Source organism: Pan troglodytes, chromosome 7 (genome assembly GCF_028858775.2).
Source record: "Pan troglodytes isolate AG18354 chromosome 7, NHGRI_mPanTro3-v2.0_pri, whole genome shotgun sequence".
Taxonomy (NCBI): Eukaryota; Metazoa; Chordata; class Mammalia; order Primates; family Hominidae; genus Pan; species Pan troglodytes.
This window is the reverse complement of record NC_072405.2, coordinates 142885803-142910268: the sequence shown is the minus strand read 5'-3', so window position 1 is coordinate 142910268 and position 24466 is coordinate 142885803. Positions and strand designations below refer to the sequence as shown.

Here is a 24466-nt window from a genome sequence, read left to right as displayed (position 1 = left end):
TTTGTTATAATTTCTGTTCTTTTACATTTGCTGAGGAGTGCTTTACTTCCAACTATGTGGTCAATTTTGGAATAAGGGTGATGTGGTGCTGAGAAGAATGTATATTCTGTCGATTTGGGGTGGAGAGTTGTGTAGATGTCTATTAGGTCCACTTGGTGCAGAGCTGAGTTCAATTCCTGGATATCCTTGTTAACTTTCTGTCTCATTGATCTTTCTAATGTTGACAGTGGGGTGTTAAAGTCTCCCATTATTATTGTGTGGGAGTCTAAGTCTCTTTGTAGGTCTCTAAGGACTTGCTTTATGAGTCTGGGTGCTCCTGTATTGGGTGCATATATATTTAGGATAGTTAGCTCTTCTTGTTGAATTGATCCCTTTACCATTATGTAATGGCCTTCTTTGTCTCTTTTGATCTTTGTTGGTTTAAAGTCTGTTTTATCAGAGACTGGGATTGCAACCCTTGCTTTTTGTTTTGTTTTGTTTTCCATTTGCTTGGTAGATCTTCTTCCATCCCTTTATTTTGAGCCAATGTGTGTCTCTGCACGTGAGATGGGTCTCCTGAATACAGCACACTGATGGGTCTTGACTCTTTATCCAATTTGCCAGTCTGTGTCTTTTAATTGGAGAATTTAGCCTATTTACATTTAAGGCTAATATTGTTGTGTGAGAATTTGATCCTGTCTTTATGATGTTAGCTGGTTATTTTGCTTGTAAGTTGACGTAGTTTCTTCCTAGCATTGGTGGTCTTTACAATTTGGCATGTTTTTGCAGTGGCTGGTACCGGTTGTTCCTTTCCATGTTTAGTGCTTCCTTCAGGAGCTCTTGTAAGGCAGGCCTGGTGGTGACAAAATCTCTCAGCATTTGCTTGTCTGTAAAGGATTTTATTTCTCCTTCACTTATGAAGCTTAGTTTGGCTGGATATGAAATTCTGGGTTGAAAATTCTTTTCTTTAAGAATGTTGAATATTGGCCCCCACTCTCTTCTGGCTTGTAGAGTTTCTACTGAGAGATCTGCTGTTAGTCTGATGGGTTCCCTTTGTGGGTAACCCAACCTTTCTCTCTGGCTGCCCTTAACAATTTTTCCTTCATTTCTACTTTGGTGAATCTGACAATTATGTATCCTGGAGTTGCTCTTCTCAAGGAGTATCTTTGTGGCATTCTCTGTATTTCCTGGATTTGAATGTTGTCCTATCTTGCTAGGTTGGGGAAGTTCTCCCGGATAATATTCTGAAAAGTGTTTTCCAACTTTGTTCCATTCTCCCCATTACTTTCAGGTACACCAATCAGATGTAGATTTGGTCTTTTCACATAGTCCCATATTTCTTGGAGGATTTGTTCATTTCTTTTTACTCTTTTTTTTCTAAACTTCTCGCTTCATTTCATTCATTTGATCTTCAGTCACTGATACCCCTTCTTCCACTTGATCGGCTACTGAAGCTTGTACATGCATCACTTAGTTCTCATGCCATGGTTGTCAGCTCCATCAGGTCATTTAAGGTCTTCTCTACGCTGTTTATTCTAGTTAGCCATTTGTCTAATTTTTTTTCAAGGTTTTTAGCTTCTTTGCGATAGGTTCAAACATCCTCCTTTAGCTCAGAGAAGTTTGTTATTACCGATCATCTGAAGCCTTCTTCTCTCCACTTTGCCTAAAGTCATTCTCCGTCCAGCTTTGTTCTGTTGCTGGCGACGAGCTGCGTTCCTTTGGAGGAGAAGAGGCGCTCTGATTTTTAGAATTTTCAGCTTTTCTGCTCTGGTTTCTCCCCATCTTTGTGGTTTTATCTACCTTTGGTCTTTGATGATGGTGACGTACAGATGGGGTTTTGGTGTGGATGTCCTTTCTGTTTGTTAGCTTTCCTTCTAACAGTCAGGACCCTCAGCTGCAGGTCTGTTGGAGTTTGCTGGAGGTCCACTCCAGACCCTGTTTGCCTGGGTATCACCAGCAGAGGCTGCAAAACAGCAAATATTGCAGAACAGCAAATGTTGCTGCCTGATCCTACCTCTGGAAGCTTTGTCTCAGAGGGGCACCTGGCTGTATGAGGTGTCATTCGGCCCCTACTGGGAGGTGCCTCCCAGTTGGGCTCCCCGGGGGTCAGGGACCCACTTGAGGAGGCAGATTGTCCATTCTCAGATCTCAAACTCCATGCTGGGAGGACCACTACTCTCTTCAAAGCTGTCAGACAGGGACGTTTAAGTCCGCAGAAGTTTCTCCTGCCTTTTGTTCAACTATGTCCTGCCCCCAGAGGTGGAGTCTACAGAGGCAGGCAGGCCTCCTTGAGCTGTGGTGGGCTCCACCCAGTTCGAGCTTCCCAGCTGCTTTGTTTACCTACTCAAGCCTCAGCAATGGCGGACGTCCCTCCCCCAGCCTTGCTGCCGCCTTGCAGTTCGATCTCAGACTGCTGTGCTAGCAGTGAGGGAGGCTCCATGGGCGTGGGACCCTCCAAGTCACGCATGGGATATAATCTCCTGGTGTGCTGTTTGCTAAGACTGTTGGAATAGCACAGTATTAGGGTGGGAGTGTCCCAATTTTCCAGGTACCATTGGTCATGGCTTCCCTTGCCTAGGAAAGGGAATTCCCTGACCCCTTGTGCTTCCTGAGTGAGGTGATGGCCCCCCTTGCTTTGGCTAATGCTCCGTGGGCTGCACCCATTGTCCAACAAGCCCCAGTGAGATGAACCCAGTACCTCAGTTGGAAATGCAGAAATCACCTGTCTTCTGTGTCGTTCACGCTGGGAGCTGTAGACTGGAGCTGTTCCTATTTGGCCGTCTTGAAACCTCCTCCTATTGATGTGTTTTAAATGCAACCTTATTGTTTGGTGCTGGAGGTGTTTTTAATTATGTTTGTTATTATGAATATAACTGTTCTGAGCAGATTTGTATGAGTTACCTCTGTTTCCAGTTGAGATATTTGGCTGGGACTTTTTTTTCCCCAGATGAAATTCTAGCAATGGAGGAAAGAAGAATTTAAAAGCCTATTTTATGTATTGACAGACTGCATGCTGAAAGGTATAACTCTTATGTCACAGGCTTGCTGATATATGTATTTAATATTATCCATGTTTTTATTAATTTAATAGAAATAATTATTTTGTTTCCCCTTTTCATTTATATAATTATTTTTAAAGATGTGAGGTTAATGAATTTCTTTCACCTATATAGTAAAATCTAGAATATATAAAAGCATTTATTTGTTCTTGTAAATTCTGGATATTTATCTGTTACACAATTTATATTTTTAGCATAGTAATATAATAGTTCAAAAGGTCACAGTGCTATACTTATGTCCCTTGTCAATCCCCTCAGACCTCTAAGTCCTACTGCCTAGAGGTAGCTACTCACAATTCCCTTTGCTTCTTCTATTACAAGTGTCTAACGAATGCACTCAATATTATGCTTGTCTCCAAGTATTGCACTTACATCATGCTTATCTGCTGTTTCTTGATATTCCTATTTTTGATGTCATCTATTGACTTCCTGATGTGGATGATGCAGATTTTGTTCTCTCACACCATCTGCAAGGTTCTCAATTTTCTCCTACCCACCCTCCGTGTATTTTCATATGACATTGACAGGATATCATAATGAAATATGGCATATGGACCCATTTACGGGGACTGGTCTTTTGAATTAACTGTGTTGGGAGAGGATATTACACTTGCTCCCCAACTCTCCCACATCTAATCTCTGGCCTTTCTTATCCTACCTGCCTCCTCCTGCCTTCTTCCAAGCTGGTCTCTCCATCTCCACCTGTGTCATGAATTCCAGGCAGGTCAGTCCTGGGCTACACCTCTGCTGGGTGGTGACAACTACTTTTACTTACAGACTCAAGTATGTGTTCCACAGAATTGTAGCATGAGAATTTTAAGGTGAAGATGATGATGATATTTTAATAATAAATGGCTAACACTGGCAAAGAGACTCTCTAGCACAGGGGTCCCCAAACCCTGGGTAGAGGACCGATACCTCTGGCCTGTTAGGAACCGGCTGACAGCAGGAGATGAGCAGTGGGCCAAGAGGATGTTAGTGCCTAAGCTCCGCCTCCTGTCTAAACAGCTGCTGCTTTAGATCCTCATAGGAGCGGAGCCCTATTGTGAACTGATCTTGCGAGGGATGTAGGTTGCGTGCTCGTATGAGAACTAATGCCTGATGATCTGAGGTGAAACAGTTTCATCCCGAAACCATCCCACCCCACCATCCGTGGAAAAATGGTCTTCCATGAAACCAGTCCCTGGTGCCAAAAAGGTTGGAGACCGCTGCTCTAACATATCAGTTCAGAGAATCTTTTCAGGTGGGCCAACCTGGGTCCGCATCCCAACTCATCCATTTAGGAGCTATGTAAACTTTGGTAATTCCTTAGCTCATTTGCGTTGCAGTTGCAAGTTGCCAGATAGATTCCGGAAGCAGCCGTTGCTGGAGGATCCACCTCCAAGATGGTTGCTTCAGTTACCATCTGGAGCTGCTTCTGGGCGTGTTTCTTTCCACAGAAGCAGATTTTGTTCTCTCTCACTGCCTTTACGATTCTCCAGGTGGCTTAGGGTCTCTGAGCGTGGTGGAGTGAAGGTAGCCAGACACTTGATCTGGCTTCTGACATGTCCCAGAGCAATTATTTGCAGGGCAATCCTTCCAGTGTGAGCATTTCAGACATCTAGGCAGCCCCAGAGCTTCACTGGTTCCACAGTCTGTTGGTCAGGCAAGTCCCTGGGGCCAGCCCCAATGCAGAGAGAAGGAGAAGGATTCGATGCCATCTCTCCATGAGAAATAGCATGAGTGCACATGATGGGCATCTCAGAGCCAAGTGCCCACGCTGAGCTATCTGACCTTCAAATAAAGATAGTAATTGTGATATTTCTCTCATAAGCATGATGTTAGGATTGAATAAAATAATGTGTATGGAAGAGCTGAATATAGTAAACAGCAAATAAATATTAGCCATGTAGTTAATAAGCATATTATATACCTGGAGCATACTTATGACATTTGAGAAAACTATGCTAACTTATATCTTAGTTTTCTATCAGTTTCATGTATTTTCTCTATTTGTATACTTTTAAAAATTCTCAACTCTAACCATGTTGCAAAATTTTGAAAAATAGAATGATGTTTAATCTTAATTCCACCATTGCTATTATCATTTTGCTATATTTATTTTTTCTGTCTTTTACATTGTCGTAATTTTAGCACATGGGTGATGTTATATCTTACTTTTTCCATTTTCATTATATCATAAGCTCTCCTCCTCCATGCTGTGATCGTTTTCATAACCATCATTTTAAATGTCCTTATAACATTAAACATTGAATAGATGTATTAGAGTTTGCTTAACCATTTTTCTACATTGAGTCTCTTCCTACATGTGCTTATTTATTTTATATCATGTAATTATACTTACTAGAATTTAATGTCCAACTATAATAGTCACCTATACTCAGTCTTGTCAATTCCATTTTTTCCCTCAGTTGCTCAATTATCTTTAAAGTTGTCTGTCCTTTAGTTTTCACCTGAGCCAACTAACTAATCTACCTGTTGACTTATCTGCTGCACTTACCCATTTTCCTTCTTTGTCTTTCTCCCTCATTCTTTCTTTTCTCCTTCCCTCTCTTCCTCCTCCCATCTCTTCATTTCTTCAACAAGTATTTCTTGACCTTCTATCTTACGCCAAGGAATCTTTTACGTGTGGGAGATAAAGTAATTAACAAGCCAATCTTCCCCTCTTCATGGAGCTTAAGTTCTAATGGGGAAGACAGGTCATAAACACTCAAACAAAAAAAGAAAAACATCAAGTATGACAAAGGATGTACACAAAATTAAAATGAAACAGTATGTATGTTAGAGAGTATCTGATGACGGTAAAAGGAATCAAAGAAAAGACAGTGTCTACCAGGTTTCTCTACTGTAACATTACTATATTTCACTTTTAACTAATGAGTAATTTGTGGGAAGATACTTGAACATTATGTAAATATCCTATTCCTCATCATACTTCCATGCACTGGTTTTAACATTCTAATGACTTGTTTTCATTCCATCATTCTTTTTATATTTATTAGATGACATTCTACTTTAAGAAAAAACTTTTCCTTCTCCCCCAATTTATTTGTATTTCTTATATTGGCATGAACTCATGGATTCTTGTTTTATTCAATGAATAATGTTACCACTATTATTTAGTTTAATGATCAAAGTGTCCCAGGTTTGGCTACAGAAGCCCTTCCAAGTAGACTCTTCTGATGTTTTAAAATGTTCTTATCTTTCTTTGAGTACTTTCTTGCTTAGTGGTACATCAAGAAGTTCCAGACTCCTCTTTTCTTTTCCTACTTTTATCTATTCTTTCCTTCTTTCAAACTGTTTATATTCTTGGATATAATCAGTTTATAAGGAGATTATTAATGTATTTTGTTGCAAAAGGTGATAAGAACCTGGGGTATGGATAATAGGATTATAGTAGACAGGAAGTATATGATAAAATTTAGGAGTTAAGGTCTCTGGGGCTTGGTTAATGACATGAAGAAGTTAAGAGAGTAATTTAACTTTTAAATTTATGACTTCACCCTTAGATGTATCAAATTCATGTCTAAAACCAAAATAATGATGGTATTGAGAGAGTTTAGACATAAACAAGGCAGAGAAGCTGTGTTGAGGAATGGAGAATAAGAGGAAATAGGGAGAATTCCATTTTGAACATGTTGAATGTAATATGGCTTGCAGACATTTGGAAATAGGAGTACGATATTCAGATAGTGGGTTATCATTTGGAAATCATCAGAATCTGGGGTTAGTTAAACCAATAACCATGACTGTTGTCATCAAGAAGATGATGACAGAAAATACTGGGCCAAGGGTGGAACTCTGGGATATATCACCATTGAAGGGATAGAGAAGTTTATAAAAGAGATGAAGAGGAACAGACTACAGTATAAGGAGAACAAGGAGAGAGTAGTATCACTGTTACCAAGATGGCTGAGAATTTTAAGAGATAATTCATGATAAATTGTGCCATATGCAGCAGATTGCTAATATCATGGTTTTTGGTAACCTTTAGAGAAGCAAATCTTGTAGAATGCCAGAAACAATGGGTTGAATGAATATAGGTTTAGGGTAGCTTACAATGTCTAATGGGCATTGCCTACTTCTGGATTCTGTGTTTGCACATTTAATTTTCTTTTCCTTGTATTTTTTTCTCGTTTTATCTTTTCTCTATGTTAGACATAAATGTGAACTCAGGGACCATGATTTTTTTTTTTTATCAGTTTATCCTAAAGAGCTTGCTCAGCAACATCTGTGTAGCAGGCAACCTGTAACTCCTATGTGGGTGGATGAATGGATGGATGGATATAGAGAGGTCCTATATCTGGAAGTTCTAAGATAGAGGTAACTTATTTGGAGGAGATTGGCTTGGGATCTGACTTAATAAGAAGAAAACGTGGAATTCTGGACAAGATTGAGTCAGGTGATAGGATCTAGGAACACGGAGAGAACACCATCATTTAGTGAAGTTGGTTCCATTATACAGCCTTCAGAATTGAGGAAACCTCACCAAAGGTGATACAGTTGCATAGCTATGAACCAATCTGAATCAAATTCATATTGGTGACGTTAATCTATCAGGAACCGAAATTCACTCTAAATTTATATAGCCACAGAAAAATTACAAAAAAGTGTATAATAAGAAATGATAATGGAAGGGTGTGTAGAACTTTGAAGAAATAAATGCAGAACAAGGTGGACCTGGGGTATTAGCTGGGGAAGGCTTTCTAGACATTGGAGGTTGCAAAATCTGCCATGTTAATCCCACAAGCATGAGGCAGTCATAGGGAGAGATAATCTTATATTGAACCAAGCCCCGAAAGGCTGCTGCGTAAACTAGGTCAACTCTTCTTAGTTCACAGAAAGAAACTGCAAGGTTTCTGCTCATGAGACAGCTGTGCTTACTTCTTTCCACGTAGGTACATTGTCCGAGGAGAAGTCATATGATAATTAGAGTGCTCATTGAGCTATTCTAATCATAGCTCATGTTTACCGACACTCTAGGTGGCAAGCATTATGCTAAGCGCTTTACATGAGTCATCGTATATTATCTTCGCAACTTCTGATACCAATACTATTATAATTCTATAGATGAGCAGGCTGAAGCTTGTAACTTACCCAAGGCCACATTAGCAAGGATGAGGTAGAGGAAGCACTTGAACTCATATCTGTCTAATTCCCAAGTCTGGACTCCTAGCCTCCAAATTTGCATGGAATGTGAATGAGGGGATTAATTCAAATTCAAATTTAGATTCGATTCAAGTTTCTATAGCATCTGGCTATCTCTGTAATGAAGGTGGATGGGTCAGATTTACTATAAAACCCTACTTCAGTGACTCACCCTTTTTCTATTATTCCTTTGAACATCAAAACGTCTTATTCTTCACTTTTAATACCTTCAGTTCAGTTCTTGGTGGCCTTAGAGCCATTCTCTCTCTGCTAGGTGACTTTGCAAATATTGGTTTGGATGCACTGGTTTTATGAAATGCCTTTCTTTTTGGAGAATCTTTCCACTATCACCCTCCAAGATGAAATATGTCCTACCGACCTGCTAAAACTCAAGAGGACAGGTTCCAGGTGCCCTCTGTAGTAGGAGTTTTGTTCTGAGGTAGCATCCACTGTAGTAGCAGCTTATACTTTTCCTTTTTTCATACCAGATAGTGACCAAATCAAAAAAAATTAACCAGCCTTGTAAGTGTGAGCAGGAAAAGTGATTTCCCCTGGCTGGAAGGACTCAGAGGGTGAAAATAAGGAGAGACAGAGATAGAAAAATGAGTTAAGATGAAGCCTTTGAGTTGACATTTCTGAAGAATCACTTCATGATGAGCAATGCAATAAATCAGCAGACTGAAAATACTACAACTGTTACTTCTGTTATGTGATGTTACACACGTTTTGTTACCAGTGTGATTTTTCTTTGTTTGCTTTGTTTTCACTTTATTTTTCTCAACAGGATGTGAAGAGCTGGCAAAACTTGACTTGACTGTAAATTTCATTGGAGAGCTGAGCAGCATTAAAACCTTGCAGCACAATATCCATCTGAAGGAGCTCTTTCTCATGGGGAACCCATGTGCTTCCTTTGACCACTATAGGGAGTTCGTGGTAGCAACTCTTCCACAATTAAAGGTATGGTTCTTTTAATGGTGCAGAAATCACAGATAAATGAGAATGAGCAACTACAATAATTCCTGCTTTACTGGCAGCAACAGTGAATGTGTTGCTTCAGATAATGGAATATTCCACAGAGCCCAAAGTAATTATTTGAATGGCTAGACCTTTAATATTGTTTGAATAGTTTTAATAAATCCCTGAAAAATAAATTGCATACTTTTCACCTTTCTCATCCAAAACACACAGAACTTAATTTGACTTTTTCTCAATGAGTTCAAATCACAGTTACGAAGAACATTCATCATTACTGATAAGAATTCATTATTACTTGTTTTTTTTTTTTTTTTTGAGACGGAGTCTTGCTCTGTCACCCAGGCTGGGGTGCAGTGGCACGATCTCGGCTCACTGCAAACTCTGCTTCCCAGGTTCAAGTGATTCTCCTGCCTCAGCTTCCCAAGTAGCTGGGATTACAGGCATGTGCCACCATGTCCGCCTACTTTTGTATTTTTAGTAGAGATGAGGTTTCACCATGTTGGACAGGCTGGTCTTGAACTCCTGACCTCAGGTGATCCACCTGCCTCGGCCTCCCAAAGTGCTGGGATTACAGGCATGAGCCACCGCGCCCGGCAGGTTCACAGTCTTTGGTGTGCATCAGAACACATGGAGGCCTTTTCAAAACACAGACTGCTGTGCTCCTCCCCCAGGGTTTCTGGGTCAGGTCTGACATGGGGCCTGAGATTTCACATTTCTAACAAAATCTGGTAATTCTGCTGCTGGTGCAGGAACCTCATTTGACAACCACTACTGCGTATGTTACTCTTATACCATATCCCCCCAATCGAGTAATTTTAGAACTGAGGAAAAAATATTATTTCTTGAGAAATCATACAACAGAGAATATTAAGATAGCAATGTTCAGTTTCATGTAATTCTAAGAGTTCCCAGCCTGCATGTGGCTCCATGTTCCTGGAAAGAGAATGCACGGATACATCGCCTGTGCAATAGGCATTTTTTCAGTTCTCAAAGGACGTTTGTTTCTTAGACTTCTGTGTTCTCTGCAGTCAAGAGACTGCTGACTGCTGGATTAATGGAACACATTTCTTCTAATGTAAAATTTCTCAGATTAAGAGAATGAGTGATTCAGGTAATTGAATATAGAATAAATGATAAATTGTCTCATACATAACCTAAACTGATCATTATTATACAGTGATTTCCTAGAAAATGAACTGATGAGACCCAGACTATCATAGAACTAGATCTTGTAGTGTAATGCTGTGAGCCATTCCCTTGGAAGGGCTAAGGGTCCAGGAGTCCTCATGGCCACCGCAGCTGAGCCTGGTCAGGCTAGAGGTGTGAGAGCCATCATATGGCTGCAGCAGACAGGGTCAGAGGTTGTGCCAGGTACTTTGGGCACAGTGTTTTTGATCCTCCCAGACCCATTCAGGGAGACAATTAGGTACATTCAGAGATGAGGAAGTCAGGGCTCAGGGAATGAACGCTGCTTGTTTAGGCTGACATATCTGGCAAGTGACACAGGTGGGATCTGAACCTATGTGAGTCGGACCTTGATGCCTCCACCATTCACACTATACCCACACTCACCGCTTCTCTCCGGGTTAAATTATAGGCTTTGGATCAAGTCTTTCCTTTCAGAAAGACTTCTCCAAATTAACTGCTTCAATAGAAACAGCCCCTTTTTGAAAAATTGTATTCATATGTTTACTACTATGTAAAAATAGGTTGATATGCTTTAGAGTCTTAATTACCATTTCATTGAAAGCTTGTGAGCTGCTTGAAAGGAATTGTGTTAATAAATGTATTATTTTCCTAGGGCTGCTGTAACAAAGTACTGCAAACTAGATGGCTTAGACAACAGAAATGTATCATCTTGTAGTTCTGAAGGCCAGACGTTCAAGTTCAAGATGTTGACAGGACTGGTTCCTTCCAGGGGCTGCGAGGGAGAATCTGCTTCATGCCCTCCCTCCTAGCTTCTGCTGATTTGCTGGCCAATCTTTGGCATTCTTGAGCTTGTAGACACATTACCCTGAGGGTCTCTGCCTTCCTCTTCACAAGACTGTCTCTTTATAAAGACACCAGTCATATTGGCTTGGGGCCCGCCTGCTCCAGGATAATTTAGTCTCAGTGAATTATATCCATAATGACCCTGTTTCCAAAAAGTCCCTGATTTGAGCTACTGGGGGTTAGGACTTCAACATCTTTTTTTGTCAGGGGACATCTATAATAACCCTATTTCCCAAAAGTCCATGATTTGAGCTACTGGGGATTAGGACTTCAACATCTTTTTTTTGTCAATTCAACCCAAAACAACAGAGTAGTTATTTTAGATAGTCACATAGAAGAGGTGTGAGGAGAGTCAGCCCTTTTCAAGGTTTTTCTTCCCAGTGTCTGAGCCACTCCAGAAGTAGGTAGGCCCTGCAGTATAGTGGGAAACAGATTTGTTAGCAGACAAACCAAGGTCTGACACCTGCTTCCACTGCCTGTGAATTGTGTGCCTCATTTTACTCATGTATAGTAGGATCATAATTCCTACTTCAAGGGAGTTCTGTGAGGCCTTCAGTACATCTTAGTGTCCCTCTTTCTGCTTCAGCACTTGCACAGTTATTATCAATAAGTGTGGACACTCCACCTTTGTGCTGCAGGAATCCTGGGTGAAGAAAGATCAAGAAACGCTTAGCTTAAAACTGGATCTCTGATTCTTAGGCCTTCTAAACTCAGACATGATTTTGGATTGAAGGAAATGTGGGCCAATTTCAAAGACTGACAGAAATCACTAAAAAAGTGAGGTTCCTAGAATAGGTGCTGGGGTACAGTCCCAAATTTGTCATCAGTTATTAATATGAGGTCTTTTGCCTCCTGTCAGTAAAGTGACAGAGGGTTCAGTTGTCATAGCCTTTTAGGAATGTAGTTCTAATTAAATCAAAATAGACTTACATCATTTATAAGACAGAAATCAATCAATCAATCAATCAATGTACTTCAATTACAAGGAAGAAAAGATCACCTTGCTCCCCAGGGTTCTGTTGGGAAGAAATCCCAGTTGAAAGAAATTATCTTTATCTAGAGTTTTCTAGCTTGTTATAATATACAGTTATATATAATGTATTTATGTTAATATATATTTATATATAAATTATACTATATAAATTAATATAACAAAGTACCGCAAACTGGATGACTTAACAGAAATTTATGAAAGTGCTTTATTTATATAGTATTAGTTATATATAAATATATTTACTTTTATGTTGATTCATATATTTATATCAGTGTATTTACTTATATATACTTACAAAATAAGTAAATTTCATTTATCCAAAAATTTCCAAATTGATTTGATCCCAATCCTGTATTAAATTAGATCAAATTAAGTATGTGGACCACAATTACTTAACGCCTTAAATAATAGGTTTTATTGCATTGAATTTATCATTATGGTCTCATAAGTAATGGTATGAAGATACCTTTATTGAAGGATACTACAAGAAACAGCCTTATGAAACCTGTGACTGTATGGCCATATTTCTACAGAAACAATGCTTGACATCTCTCAATATCTCCATTATGAAACTCTGCGCTAGAAATGTGTTTTAGAGCTGCATGTTAGAGGAAAGCTACAAACTGTATTTTTTCCTTAAAGACCATGAAAATTGTGTAACTAATTATGTTCTTCTATTTCGCTTTGGCTGCCAAGAAGCTCAGAACCAAATCTGCAGCCCATCTATAGCAACCATATGAGTCCTTATGACCAGAGCATATGTGGCATTATCTTTTTTCCAAATCTCTACATAATTTTGTCTTATAATTCAGCTGATTCTAATAATTTTTTAATTTATATTTGACTAAATCTTTGTGTGTTTTTTTTTTTCCTTTTTTATGTTTCTTATTGCTGCTGTAACAAATTGAGACAAACTTAGTGACTTCAAACAACACAAATGTATCACCTTATGATTCTGGAGATCAAAAGCCTGAAATGGTTTCACTGGGCTAAAATGAAGGTGTTGGCAGGGTTATTCTTTCTTCAGGCTCTAGGAGAGAATCCCTTACTTTGCCCCTTTCAGCTTCTAGAGGATACCTGCATTTTTAGGCTCATGGCCTCAACTTTACCTCTCTCCCTAACGCTGACACTCATGTCTTTCTCTTTTACTTATAAGGACCTCGGTGGTCCTTATAAGAATCATCCTGATCATTCAAGATCCTTAACCTAATCACACCTGTAAAGCCCCTTTTGCCATGTAAGGTAACATTCATGGAGATTAGAACATGGACATTCTTGGGGAACCATTATCTTCCAACCACCCCTTCCTAAATACCTCGCCTCATTTTGCAGAATAAGGCAGGGTAGATAAATAGGTATCTTTAAACTGTTAGCTTTAACATTTTAGAACTTTAGTTGATGCTTTTATTTTAATATTTTACTTTGGAAAATCATAATTGAAGTATCAGATGTAAACAATGCTGTAACAATAGCCTGTTTGTCTTGTTGTTAAGGGTGAAACATGGGCTCATTTGTATTAGAGACCAATCATGTGTAATATTCAAGGCCTTTTTTTTCTGTAGAGAGCTTTTGGGAAGTGCCATTGTTGTACTTTGAAGCTATGATTTGACTTAAGCATTGACATTTTTGACATAGTGAGCAATTATAAAATTAATATAAAATATTTTGAGAGCTTGTATTAATTATCAGTTTTAACAGACCTAATTATTATTATTACTAGTAAAGGTATTTTTTAAACTGTGTAAATTGTATGAAATAAACATTGATTTAGAACAATGTTCTGATATTTCCCATTAATTATATTGTTTTAATTCTCTATCACTATCGGGTATATTATTATTTCTAAGTTTAAAAAGTTCTAATCAAAATCAACCTGGGGCTGATTCACACTGCTACTTTTGAACAATTGTACTATATTTATTGTTTTTTGTTTAAGTGGTTGGATGGTAAAGAAATAGAGCCTTCAGAAAGGATTAAGGCATTGCAGGACTATTCAGTAATTGAACCACAAATCAGAGAGCAGGAAAAAGATCACTGTCTTAAACGAGCCAAACTCAAGGAAGAGGCTCAGAGGAAACACCAAGAAGAGGATAAAAATGAAGACAAGAGAAGTAACGCAGGCTTTGATGGACGTTGGTACACAGACATCAATGCTACTCTGTATGTAAATTATTAGTTTACTTTCTAGTTAACTTTTGTTAAAAGCAGCAAACTGTATTCTCTTTCCAAGTTGTTTGCAATACACTTATATTCCAGATTAATTTGAAGAATGAAATATGATGTGAATTTTGGATGGAAGAATATGAGCATCCCATTGCTTGTGACAATTCTGTAAGGCTTTCTTTCCTTGGGGGAAAAATTCCTTTTTAAACTAGCAACTTTAATTTGCATCTAAAATTATTCTCAGAGAAATCCATAAAATGTGTACAGAAAAGATGAATTAACAGGTGTACTTTGATTTACGAACTAGGAATATTTTAGAAAAGTTAAATACAAATCACATTATTATAATTTGAATAATTCTAATTGCATCATAAAACATTCTATTTTCTGAATTGGAATAGATTTCAGAAAAATACTGAATACATTTTTAATGTGATTAATAACTCTCTAATTGGCTTTTTAAAAATTAAATTTTTCATGTTTGTTTATTTTAAGTGAATTGCAACTATAGTCAGTTGATTTGATTCCATACAGTGAAAGTATTAAGTATTTAGATAACAGAATCCCTTAAAATTGAGAAAATAATAATTATAAAATATTTCAGACATACATAAATGTTTGAAAATAGTTATATAGGCAGCTTGTAGTTCTACCACCTAGATTTAATAAATGACAATAGTTTGTATGTTTGCTTTGGATCTTTTTTTTTTTTTTTACTTTTTTTTAAATTATACTTTAAGTTTTAGAGTACATGTGCACAACGTGCAGGTTTGTTACATATGTATACATGTGCCATGTTGGTGTGCTGCACCCATTAACTCTTCATTTAACATTAGGTATATCTCCTAATGCTATCCCTCCCCCTCCCCCCACCCCACAACAGGCCCCGGTGTGTGATGTTCCCCTTCCTGTGTCCACGTGTTCTCATTGTTCAATTCCCACCTATGAGTGAGAACATGCGGTGTTTGGTTTTTTGTCCTTGCAATAGTTTGCTGAGAATGATGGACCTTTTTTTAAATAAGAAATAAAATATCATTAAGAGAGCAGACACTCCTTAAAGACTTCCCCTTCATCCCATTCCTCTCTTCATCCCAGTGGCGTCTGCTATCCTGAAGCTGGTGTGTGTTTGATATATGTTGATCCCATCCGTATTTTTAATACCCTTATTTCACAAGTATGCCTCCTTAAACAATAGTAGTTTGAGTATGTGTGTTTAGCATGAATGATACCTTTCTATAGCTTTGCTTTTCATGCAACATTATGTTTTCGAGATTTACGCACATGAAGACATGCAAAACTAATTCATTGTAAGTATAGAATAATATCCTGTTGGATGAATATATTACAATTTATCCCAGAGGTAATATTCAAAGTAGTTAATGACCAGTGTTTCATTTGCCCTGACCCATCAGAATGTGCAGCGGCTCTAACAACACATGTGGTCTTCCTAGTGGTGCCAGCTGGTCAGCCTGGACACAGCCATCCCTCTTTGGATGGCCATGCACGTTGTTTTCCCTATTCCCATTTCCTATTCTCACAGGAATAGAATCTCCTGAAAGTAGCATCATGGTCTCTCTTGGCCAGGGCTGTATCTCTGGTGCCTGGCACAACAGAAGATGCCCAATAAATATTTATTGAATCCATGTTGAACATTTGTTGAGATATTCAAGCAATGTTGCCCTTGTCTCCTTGTTCAGGTATGAAAGTTTCTCCAGGGTATTTAGCAATGGCATTGCTACAATCATGACATCTTTTCAACTTTTTACATATTGCCAAATTGTTTTCTAGAGTAGTTGTAATAATTTATACTCATATATCAACAATATACAAGAGTTTTCAGTCTTTGCCAATACTGGATAATATGATATTTAAAAATATTGGCCAATCAAGTGTGTTGTGTAGTATATAGTATCCTCTATTTTTAAAAAAATTAATTTGCATTTCTGTAGTTACTAGTGAATTTGAATATTTTAAATATCTTTTATATGTTTATTTGTTATTCAGATATCCTCTATTCAAGTCCCCTACTTATTTTAAATAAGTAGTTAAGTTTTTTTTCTTATTGATAGTTCTTTTAGATTCTGGATACAAATAAAAAAATACATTCTTTGGTGGTTTTGTGCTTTACAAGTGTCTTCTACCAGTCTGTGACTTGTCTTTAATTATAAATGCTTATGTTTTATGAAGTTTAAAAATATTAATGTAGTTAAACTTATTTGTACATTTTTGTCTTGTTTATGGAATTCTTCTTTATCCCCGTGCCACATCTGTTTGTATCTTTTCATCTGGAATTAACCTTTGCCAATGTATAGGGTAGGGTACTAATTGTTTTTTCATATGGGTAGCTAATTGTCTGCACCATTGATTAAGGTGCTATTCTTTTCCCACTGATCTGAAATGCTACCCTTACTATATCCCTTCTAACCATGTATTCATGGGTTCATCTCTGAGTTCTCTAGACTGTTCCATAGGAGTACATCTGCCTGGTTTTAATTTATATAGATTTATAGCATATCTTGATATTTGGTAGGAGATATTCTCATTTTTCAAAGTTGTCTTGGCTATTTTTAGTTCTTTACTTGTCTGTATGAGTTTTAGAATCCGCTGCTAATCAAATTCCTTAAAAATCCCTAGTGGAATTTTGATTGAAATTACATTTAATTTATATGTTAATTGGGGGAAAGTTGACATCTTCATGACATTGATTCTTTCCTTGCTGAACCTTGGAAGAGCTCTATTTATTTAGATCTTCTTCTGAGTCCTTCAATGAGGTTTTAAATTTTCTCTATAAAAGTCTTAAACCATCTTTCATTGTATTTATTTCTAAGTATCTTGTAGAATGAGATTTTAAAAATAGATGTAATTGGTTTTGCTGATATTTAAAGGGACAAATTATTTCTGTATACTGATATTGTGTTAATCTTGCTAACCTTTATAAAAGAGGCAATCCTGCATTTTCTAGTTGGAAAAACAATTGTTTGTAAGGAGTAACTTGAAAAATTGTTTCCTATCCCTCTCCTTCTACTTTATTTTCTTCATGGTGCCTGCAAAGGCCTCCAGTATGGAGTGGAATAGTAGCGTTAAGAATGGGTATCTGGGCCGGGTGCAGTGGCTCATGCCTGTAATCTCAGCACTTTGGGAGGCTGAGACGGGCAGATCACGAGGTCAGGAGATCGAGACCATCCTGGCTAACATGGTGAAACCCCATCTCTACTAAAAATACAAAAAATTAGCCGGGTGTGGTGGCAGGCGCCTGTAGTCCCAGCTACTCGGGAGGCTGAGGCCGGAGAATGGCGTGAACCCAGGAAGTGGAGCTTGCAGTGAGCCGAGATTGGGCCACTGCACTCCAGCCTGGGCAACAGGGCGAGACTCCGTCTTAAAAAAAAAAAAAAAAAAAAGAATGGGTATCTGTATCTTGTTATCTTGTTTCTGACTTTAAAAAGAATGTTTGCAATTTCTCATCATTAAGTATAATGTTTGCTATGGGATTTTGGGTCATGTTAAGTAAGCTTCCTTCTATTCTCAGTTGATGAAGAGCTTTTATCATCACATGCATTATATTGATTTTTATTAAATGCTTTCCTTTAATCTATGGAGACAATAGTGTTTTTCTGTTACTGTGTTGAATTACATTAATAGAATTTCTAATATTAAACCATCCTTGAGTTTCTAGGATAAGCATCCTTTGTCCATGATTATTTGCTAATGCATTGCTCCATTGATTTTGCTAATATCTTATTTATAATATTTGAACCTGTGTTCATCAGTGAGTTTATGCTATAATATCCTTGTCTGATTGTATTTTTTCCTGGTGTTTTGCATCAAAGTTATGTAATAGGCACATACAATATCTTGGAGATAATTTACTATCCTTGGTTTATAAAAATTTACAAAAGTTAAAATGGTCTGTTCCTTGTACTTTAGTAGAAGCTTACAGTGGGGTTTCTTGCAGGTGCCTTCTTGCCTCCCCTATAGGCCTGGCTGATCCTTGAGTCTTCATCATTCTCACTCTATTTAGCCTATTTGAACAGAAAGGTAGACATTCTGGAGGAGAATCATTGAAATCCTGAATCATTGAATTAGTTGGGGAGGAGTAGGAGGTTATTCCCCTCTCAAGGCTTCAAGAAGAAACACTACAGAGAATTAGAGGCTGCAAGAAAGGGAGATGAACATCTACCTCTTGACTAGGTAGAGCCTGCCTCCAGCCTGGAGAATTGAAAAGATAGAAAGTGGCCTGGAGCAGCCTAAAGCAGAGGGATCAGGGAAGAAGGTATTAATGGAAACAGCTCACACTTCACATGGCAAGGATTTGTGAATATCTTTTTTTTTTTGAGACGGAGTCTCACTCTGTCACCCAGGCTGGAGTGCAATGGCGCGATCTCGGCTCACCGCAATCTCTGCCCCCTGGGTTCAAGCGATTCTTCTGCCTCAGCCTCCTGAGTAGCTGGGATTACAGGTGTGTGCCACCATGCCCGAGTAATTTTTGTATCTTTAGTAGAGATGGGGTTTCACCATGTTGGTCAGGCTGGTCTCTAACTTCTGACCTCATGATTTGCCCACCTCAGCCTCCCAAAGTGCTGGGATTACAGGCATGAGCCACCCCACCCAGCCAGATTTGTGAATATTTTATAGACCAAGTAGACATGGTAGAAGGGGCTGGGTTTGAGCTGTCTTGAAGAGATGCTGTCCAAGAGGACAGCAGCAATAAGACACTAGGGGGTGGATTATCAGTGGCAGAAGCTGGGGATTTATCACAAAAGGAGCCAGGAAGTATATTGACCACCTCTACAGTGAACAGTACACTTGGAGGGCTCTTGTAGTGTCTCCAAGAATGACAAAGGTGCTTGCAGGAAGAGAAACCAGTATCTGGATATTGGTCCCAGTGAGGGTAGCAGCAGCCAGGTTATAATAGGAGTGGTCATATAAGCATGTTCACATTCTTCTCCTCATTCATCTTCCCAAGCCCCAAATTCTCAAGGCAGGAAGACTCTGAACCTAAGAGGCCCAGTGGTATGGGATTCAGAGGAAGGAATGGATGACAATGAAAAGTAGAACGAGAGGGTGTCCCTCTTCCCGTGCACACCCCAATCTGGAACAGGGCCAGGAGAGAGAATGGGTTGGAGAGGGAGGGAATGGCTTCGATTTGAAATTTAGGTCTGAACTTTTATTTAAACTTTAGACCCTTTAGTACCTGAAAATGAATGTTTAGCTGAGATCATGCTGTTCTTAAAAGTGACTACAGAGCTGTGGGATCTGCTCATGGATGGGAAGAGAGTTCTGAGAGAGCAGGTTTGAAGGCAATGGTTGAAGAGAAAGTTTTTTTGATCATACACTAATGAGCTCACTCTGTTTCATCAACCAGTTACACACATTTATATGCATTTTTCCTTGGAGACTTATGTTATTTAGCTCATATCTCTGATGAATTTCTTAAGTACTGTTATTTTTATGTTTTTATAATTATTATTTTGGATTACAAAAGGCCAGATTGAACCAATTAGTCACTTTCCAGGAAAAATATAATTTAAATGGTTAAATGAGAATGGAACCAATTATTTCAGTGGCAATTATCTAGAATATTGTAGAATATTATAGATACCCTTTATAGATTATTCTTTCAATACCATAAAGAACTGTAGCTGTATAGCAAAGCAATTTATTTATTTTCAGCAATTTGCATTATTTTGCTTATTAAAATATTTAGTTGCATTGTATCTGTAAAGAATCTAAGCAGAATTTTACTCTATATTCTATTGATGCTACTTAAATTTCATGTTCTAGTATTTTCAGTTCATCCCTTTGAAAAGTATCTTTCACAATATTTTCAAAATAAAGAAAATATATTTGAAAAGATACTTTCAAAATGAAGAAAATATCTTTAGTTTGAAGATCAACTAAAGAAGCCTTTCTTGTCACCTCATTCATTAACAAAACCCAACATGTATTGAGTACCTATTATTTGCTGTAGTTGTATTAAAGGCTTCATGTAATTTTTTCATTTAATGTCATCTAATAAAGTGTCTATTCTAGGGAGAGGTGAGGGGAGAGAGACTGTACCTAATGTTTATTGCTTAAATGATGTCATTTTCTTGCCACAAGAATAGAATCTCCTGAAAGTAGCATCGTGGTTTATGTAGGCCAGGGTTGTATCTCTGGTGTCTGGCACAACAGAAGATGCTTAATAAATATATTTTGGATCCATGTTGAACAAATACTGAATATCTCATATAATACCCATTTGATGACATACAGAGACGTTGTTTAATTCTCTGACAGTCCACAAAACATGAATAAAAGGAAAGAGAGAACTGTTACCATGTAAAGCTACATAATCAGAAGTTATCCATGAAAAATAAACTAGACACAGGCCATACTATAAAAAGTGCCGGCCGGGTGCGGTGGCTCATGCCTGTAATCCCAGCGCTTTGGGAGACCGAGGTGGGTGGATCATGAGGTCAGGAAATCGAGACCATCCTGGCTAACACGGTGAAACCTCATCTCTACTAAAAATGCAAAAAATTAGCCGGGTGTGGTGGCGGGCGCCTGTAGTCCCAGCTACTCGGGAGGCTGAGGCAGGAGAATGGCGTGAACCCGAGAGGCGGAGCTTGCAGTGAGCAGAGACCGCTCGCCACTGCACAACAGCCTGGACGACAGAGGGAGACTCCGTCTCAAAAAAAAAAGAAAAAAAAGAAGCTGCCATAGGTCCCACAAGCGAATTTTGGAGATAAGAGAATCATTTAAAAACCTGGAAATAACATGATCCAATTTGCCTGCTAGAAAAGTCCCTCTGGGAGTAGTGTGGAGAGTGTAATTGACAGGTACAAGATTAGAAGTGGGGTGATTTCTTGTCTGATAATCAGAATCTCTTGCAAAATATTATAAAACACAGATTCCCAGGCTTCAGATCTACTACTTCAGATCTACTGAATAGGCTTTCTGATGAGAGCTCAGGAATCTGTACTTTTTATAAAGCTCCCCAGGTGATTCTTAGCAGTCAGGTCTGTGAACCCTGGAATCTGATTACAGCAATATTCCTGATGATAGAAGATGAAGGCCTGCCCTATTCAACCTTTCAATGTAATGAATGCTAACAGCCTTGGGTTGATCTCACTACATATCCATGCAGGGTAACCAGGCCTGGTTAAACTGTCTTTCAGAGTCACTTTGTCATTCGAAGGTAAGAAGATAACATAAGAAAAGTGTATAGATATTAAAGGGCCAGCATTAAGGATGAAGCTCATGAATCCATTATTGTTCTTAAGTGCTCTATTTGTTTTTCCTAGTTCCTCTTTAGAGAGCAAAGACCACCTACAGGCACCAGACATAGAGGAACACAACACAAAGAAATTAGACAACAGTGAAGATGACTTGGAATTCTGGAATAAGCCCTGTTTGTTTACTCCTGAATCAAGATTGGAAACTCTTAGACACATGGAAAAACAACGGAAAAATCAGGAAAAATTAAGGTATTTCATTCTTTCCTAGGAGAGGGAAGCAGTAGCCACTTATGAACTATATTTTCATGATTGCCCATTTTTTGACCCATTATTTGTGTTAAACCTTTAGCACTCATATATAGATTTTGTTTTTTTCTAAGTATAGCTTTTTGTTGAATTGTATTGGCTAACATTCATTAATATCAAAGTACCTTCTTTAGAACATCATGAATTATGACATTTTAGGTAGAGCTTTGTTTGTATATCTTTAGCTTTTTACCACTTTTAATATGCCTAATAACAGTGTATTAGGTTACACTAATACATTAGTATTTCTAGCCTAGAAAAAGGTCATTTTGTGGAATGGATGGGCTCCTTTTTGAGTCTTTTCTATTAATTTGCAAAGTGAAGAATTGGAAACTAGTTTCATTAGACATTTTATTTTCCTAATACAACTTTCTTGGACATTTAACAGTGTGATTTCACTTTTGAGTTGTTTACATATAATTTGATGATTTGTTAGAAGCTAGGATTTTTATGCTATTATCTTCAGAGTAGCTTTTTCAGAAATAGATTTTGTGTCATTCCATTTCATGTCATTGCTTAAGTCTAGTATGTAAAATATATAACTTATGGGAATACTTATTATTCATGAGCTTGAGAATGTGATAAATTAGCCCTGAAATATAGTAATCTACATGGCAATGACTCAAGTGAAACAAAACACAATATCTCTCCTTGTGATTAACAACTAAAAGCAAGAAACTAGAAGTAAAAAAGATTTGAAATCTCAGCTGCTTTCATGAAGTTTTAGGGAGGTATAACAATCAATGCTAAGGGAGTTCCCTTAGCATTTGCACACTAAGGGACCACACAGTCCATTGGGAAGAGCATTGAATAAGATTATGTATGCATGTCTTGACTCCACTATTACCCTCTGTGTGATGTTGGCAAGTACCTAACTTCTCCTCATCTGTTTCTTCATCTGCTAAACAGGGATTATCATACCTGTCTTACCTACCCCACTGTACTGTTAAGAAAATCAGATGAGCCTATACATGTGAAAGTGCTTTGCAGACTCAAGAGCCCTTTGAAATGGAAGTTCTACATGTTTATAGAATGTGAAATATTTCTTACATATATACCCATACACACATATGTTATATTTATATATCTGTGGGTATGTATAAATAATATCTAATCTATTATGAATTGAGCCTGAAATAAGGAGAAATTTTTTTTTACTCCCTGTTACCTAATAAAGTAAGGCTGAATTGGAGGGAGATCTGAGTCACTATGTTTTGGACACCTTAGATTTCCCAATCCAGTGAGTCCGTGAGATGTTTGCCTCTGATTGTGTTGCCATTTTTATTAACTCGGTGTAAGCAGGGACAAAAGAAATCTTTTGTTCCTAACTCTGATCTGCTTTACACTGAGTAGGGTGAAGCCAAGGGCTTGTGGATGACCCTTAATTGTCCTGGGTCATTGAAATATTAACTCCATTGGATCTGGAGGCCCAGTTTAAAATGCAGAAGAGTGTGAATGATTTTTTCCAAAGTAAAGTTAACTGACACAAAATCTGTATTAAAAGTACAATAGAAATTTAAGGCAAAGAATTGCCAACAGTTCCATCATCTAAACAGATTTGTTCATCTGATCTAGATATTGGCCATATTTGCCTATTTAAGGTTCTATATACTTTCAGTAATCTTTTAAATAGAATTTACATACTGAATTTTAATTTCCTATTACTCCATTAATCTTCTATTATTTGCTTCCTTTATTCACCTCCTATCCAACCCTTCAATGTAATGAGTGTTAACAGGCTTGGGTTGATCTCACTACCTTTTTTTTTTTTTGCCCTTTGTAATTGTATAACTTATCTCTGCAAATGTAGGATTTGGGGTCTTTTTGTAAAACAAAAATGGATTTATATTTTATATATTTTTTCTCACTAAATACATCATCAACACTTTTCTAAATCAATAGGTAATGAGCAAACACATTTTTTAATAGCTGCAAAATATTTTATAGCATGAATGAAGCACAGTTGATCCAACCATTTTTCCACTGATGGACATTCACAACAGTTCCAGGGGTTTGCCACTGTAAATAATGCTGTGAGAAATATCCTTTTATATAGATTCTTCTGTGCTGGTATTTTTATTTCTATTGAATAGATTCTACTTGGTATGCTAAATGTTGTACTTTAGCTAAAGCAGAAGCTCTGTACACAAATGGAGAGTTGACAGTTATCTGGGTAAATCATGTATAAAATAGACTTATTTAAATATTAATAGACAGTCATGAAAAGGAATTTTCTTCCCTCATTCAAATTATCTGGCAAATTGTCTTGGTCATTTTTTTGCTGTACAGATACAGATACAACCATATAAAAAATCTGGCTTGATTATCAGTTCCCAGCATAGAATTAAAGGAATGGACTTAAGAACAAGGAATTGTTGATGTGTTCATAAAAGTCCAATTAATTTTTTTAAAACTGTTTCACAAAAATGTATTAATTGCTTTTATATTCTCTTTGCTTGTTTTTTCTTTCCATGCTGCCCATTGTTCTCATCCACCACCAATCTTAAGTGAAAAAAAGAAGAAAGTGAAACCACCCAGGACTTTGATCGCTGAAGATGGGAAAGCCCTAAATGTGAATGAGCCCAAGTATGTGAGGCCAAATAGAGCATTAAAGACCCAAAAGTGTCAATCAA

The 24466-nt window shown here is 37.8% G+C and overlaps 1 protein-coding gene across 9 annotated transcripts in view; it reads left to right on the top strand.

Annotated features, from left to right (window-relative positions):
* The window catches only part of DNAAF11 (dynein axonemal assembly factor 11), a 103882-nt gene that overhangs the window by 28279 nt on the left and 51137 nt on the right, over positions 1-24466 (top strand). For all 9 annotated transcript variants that reach the window (XM_063816028.1, XM_009455928.5, XM_063816029.1 and 6 more), the window contains 4 exon segments: positions 8971-9143; positions 14084-14307; positions 21594-21776; positions 24342-24419. In XM_063816028.1, the coding sequence (XP_063672098.1) occupies positions 9075-9143; positions 14084-14307; positions 21594-21776; positions 24342-24419 (554 nt within the window). In that variant the 5' untranslated portion in view covers positions 8971-9074.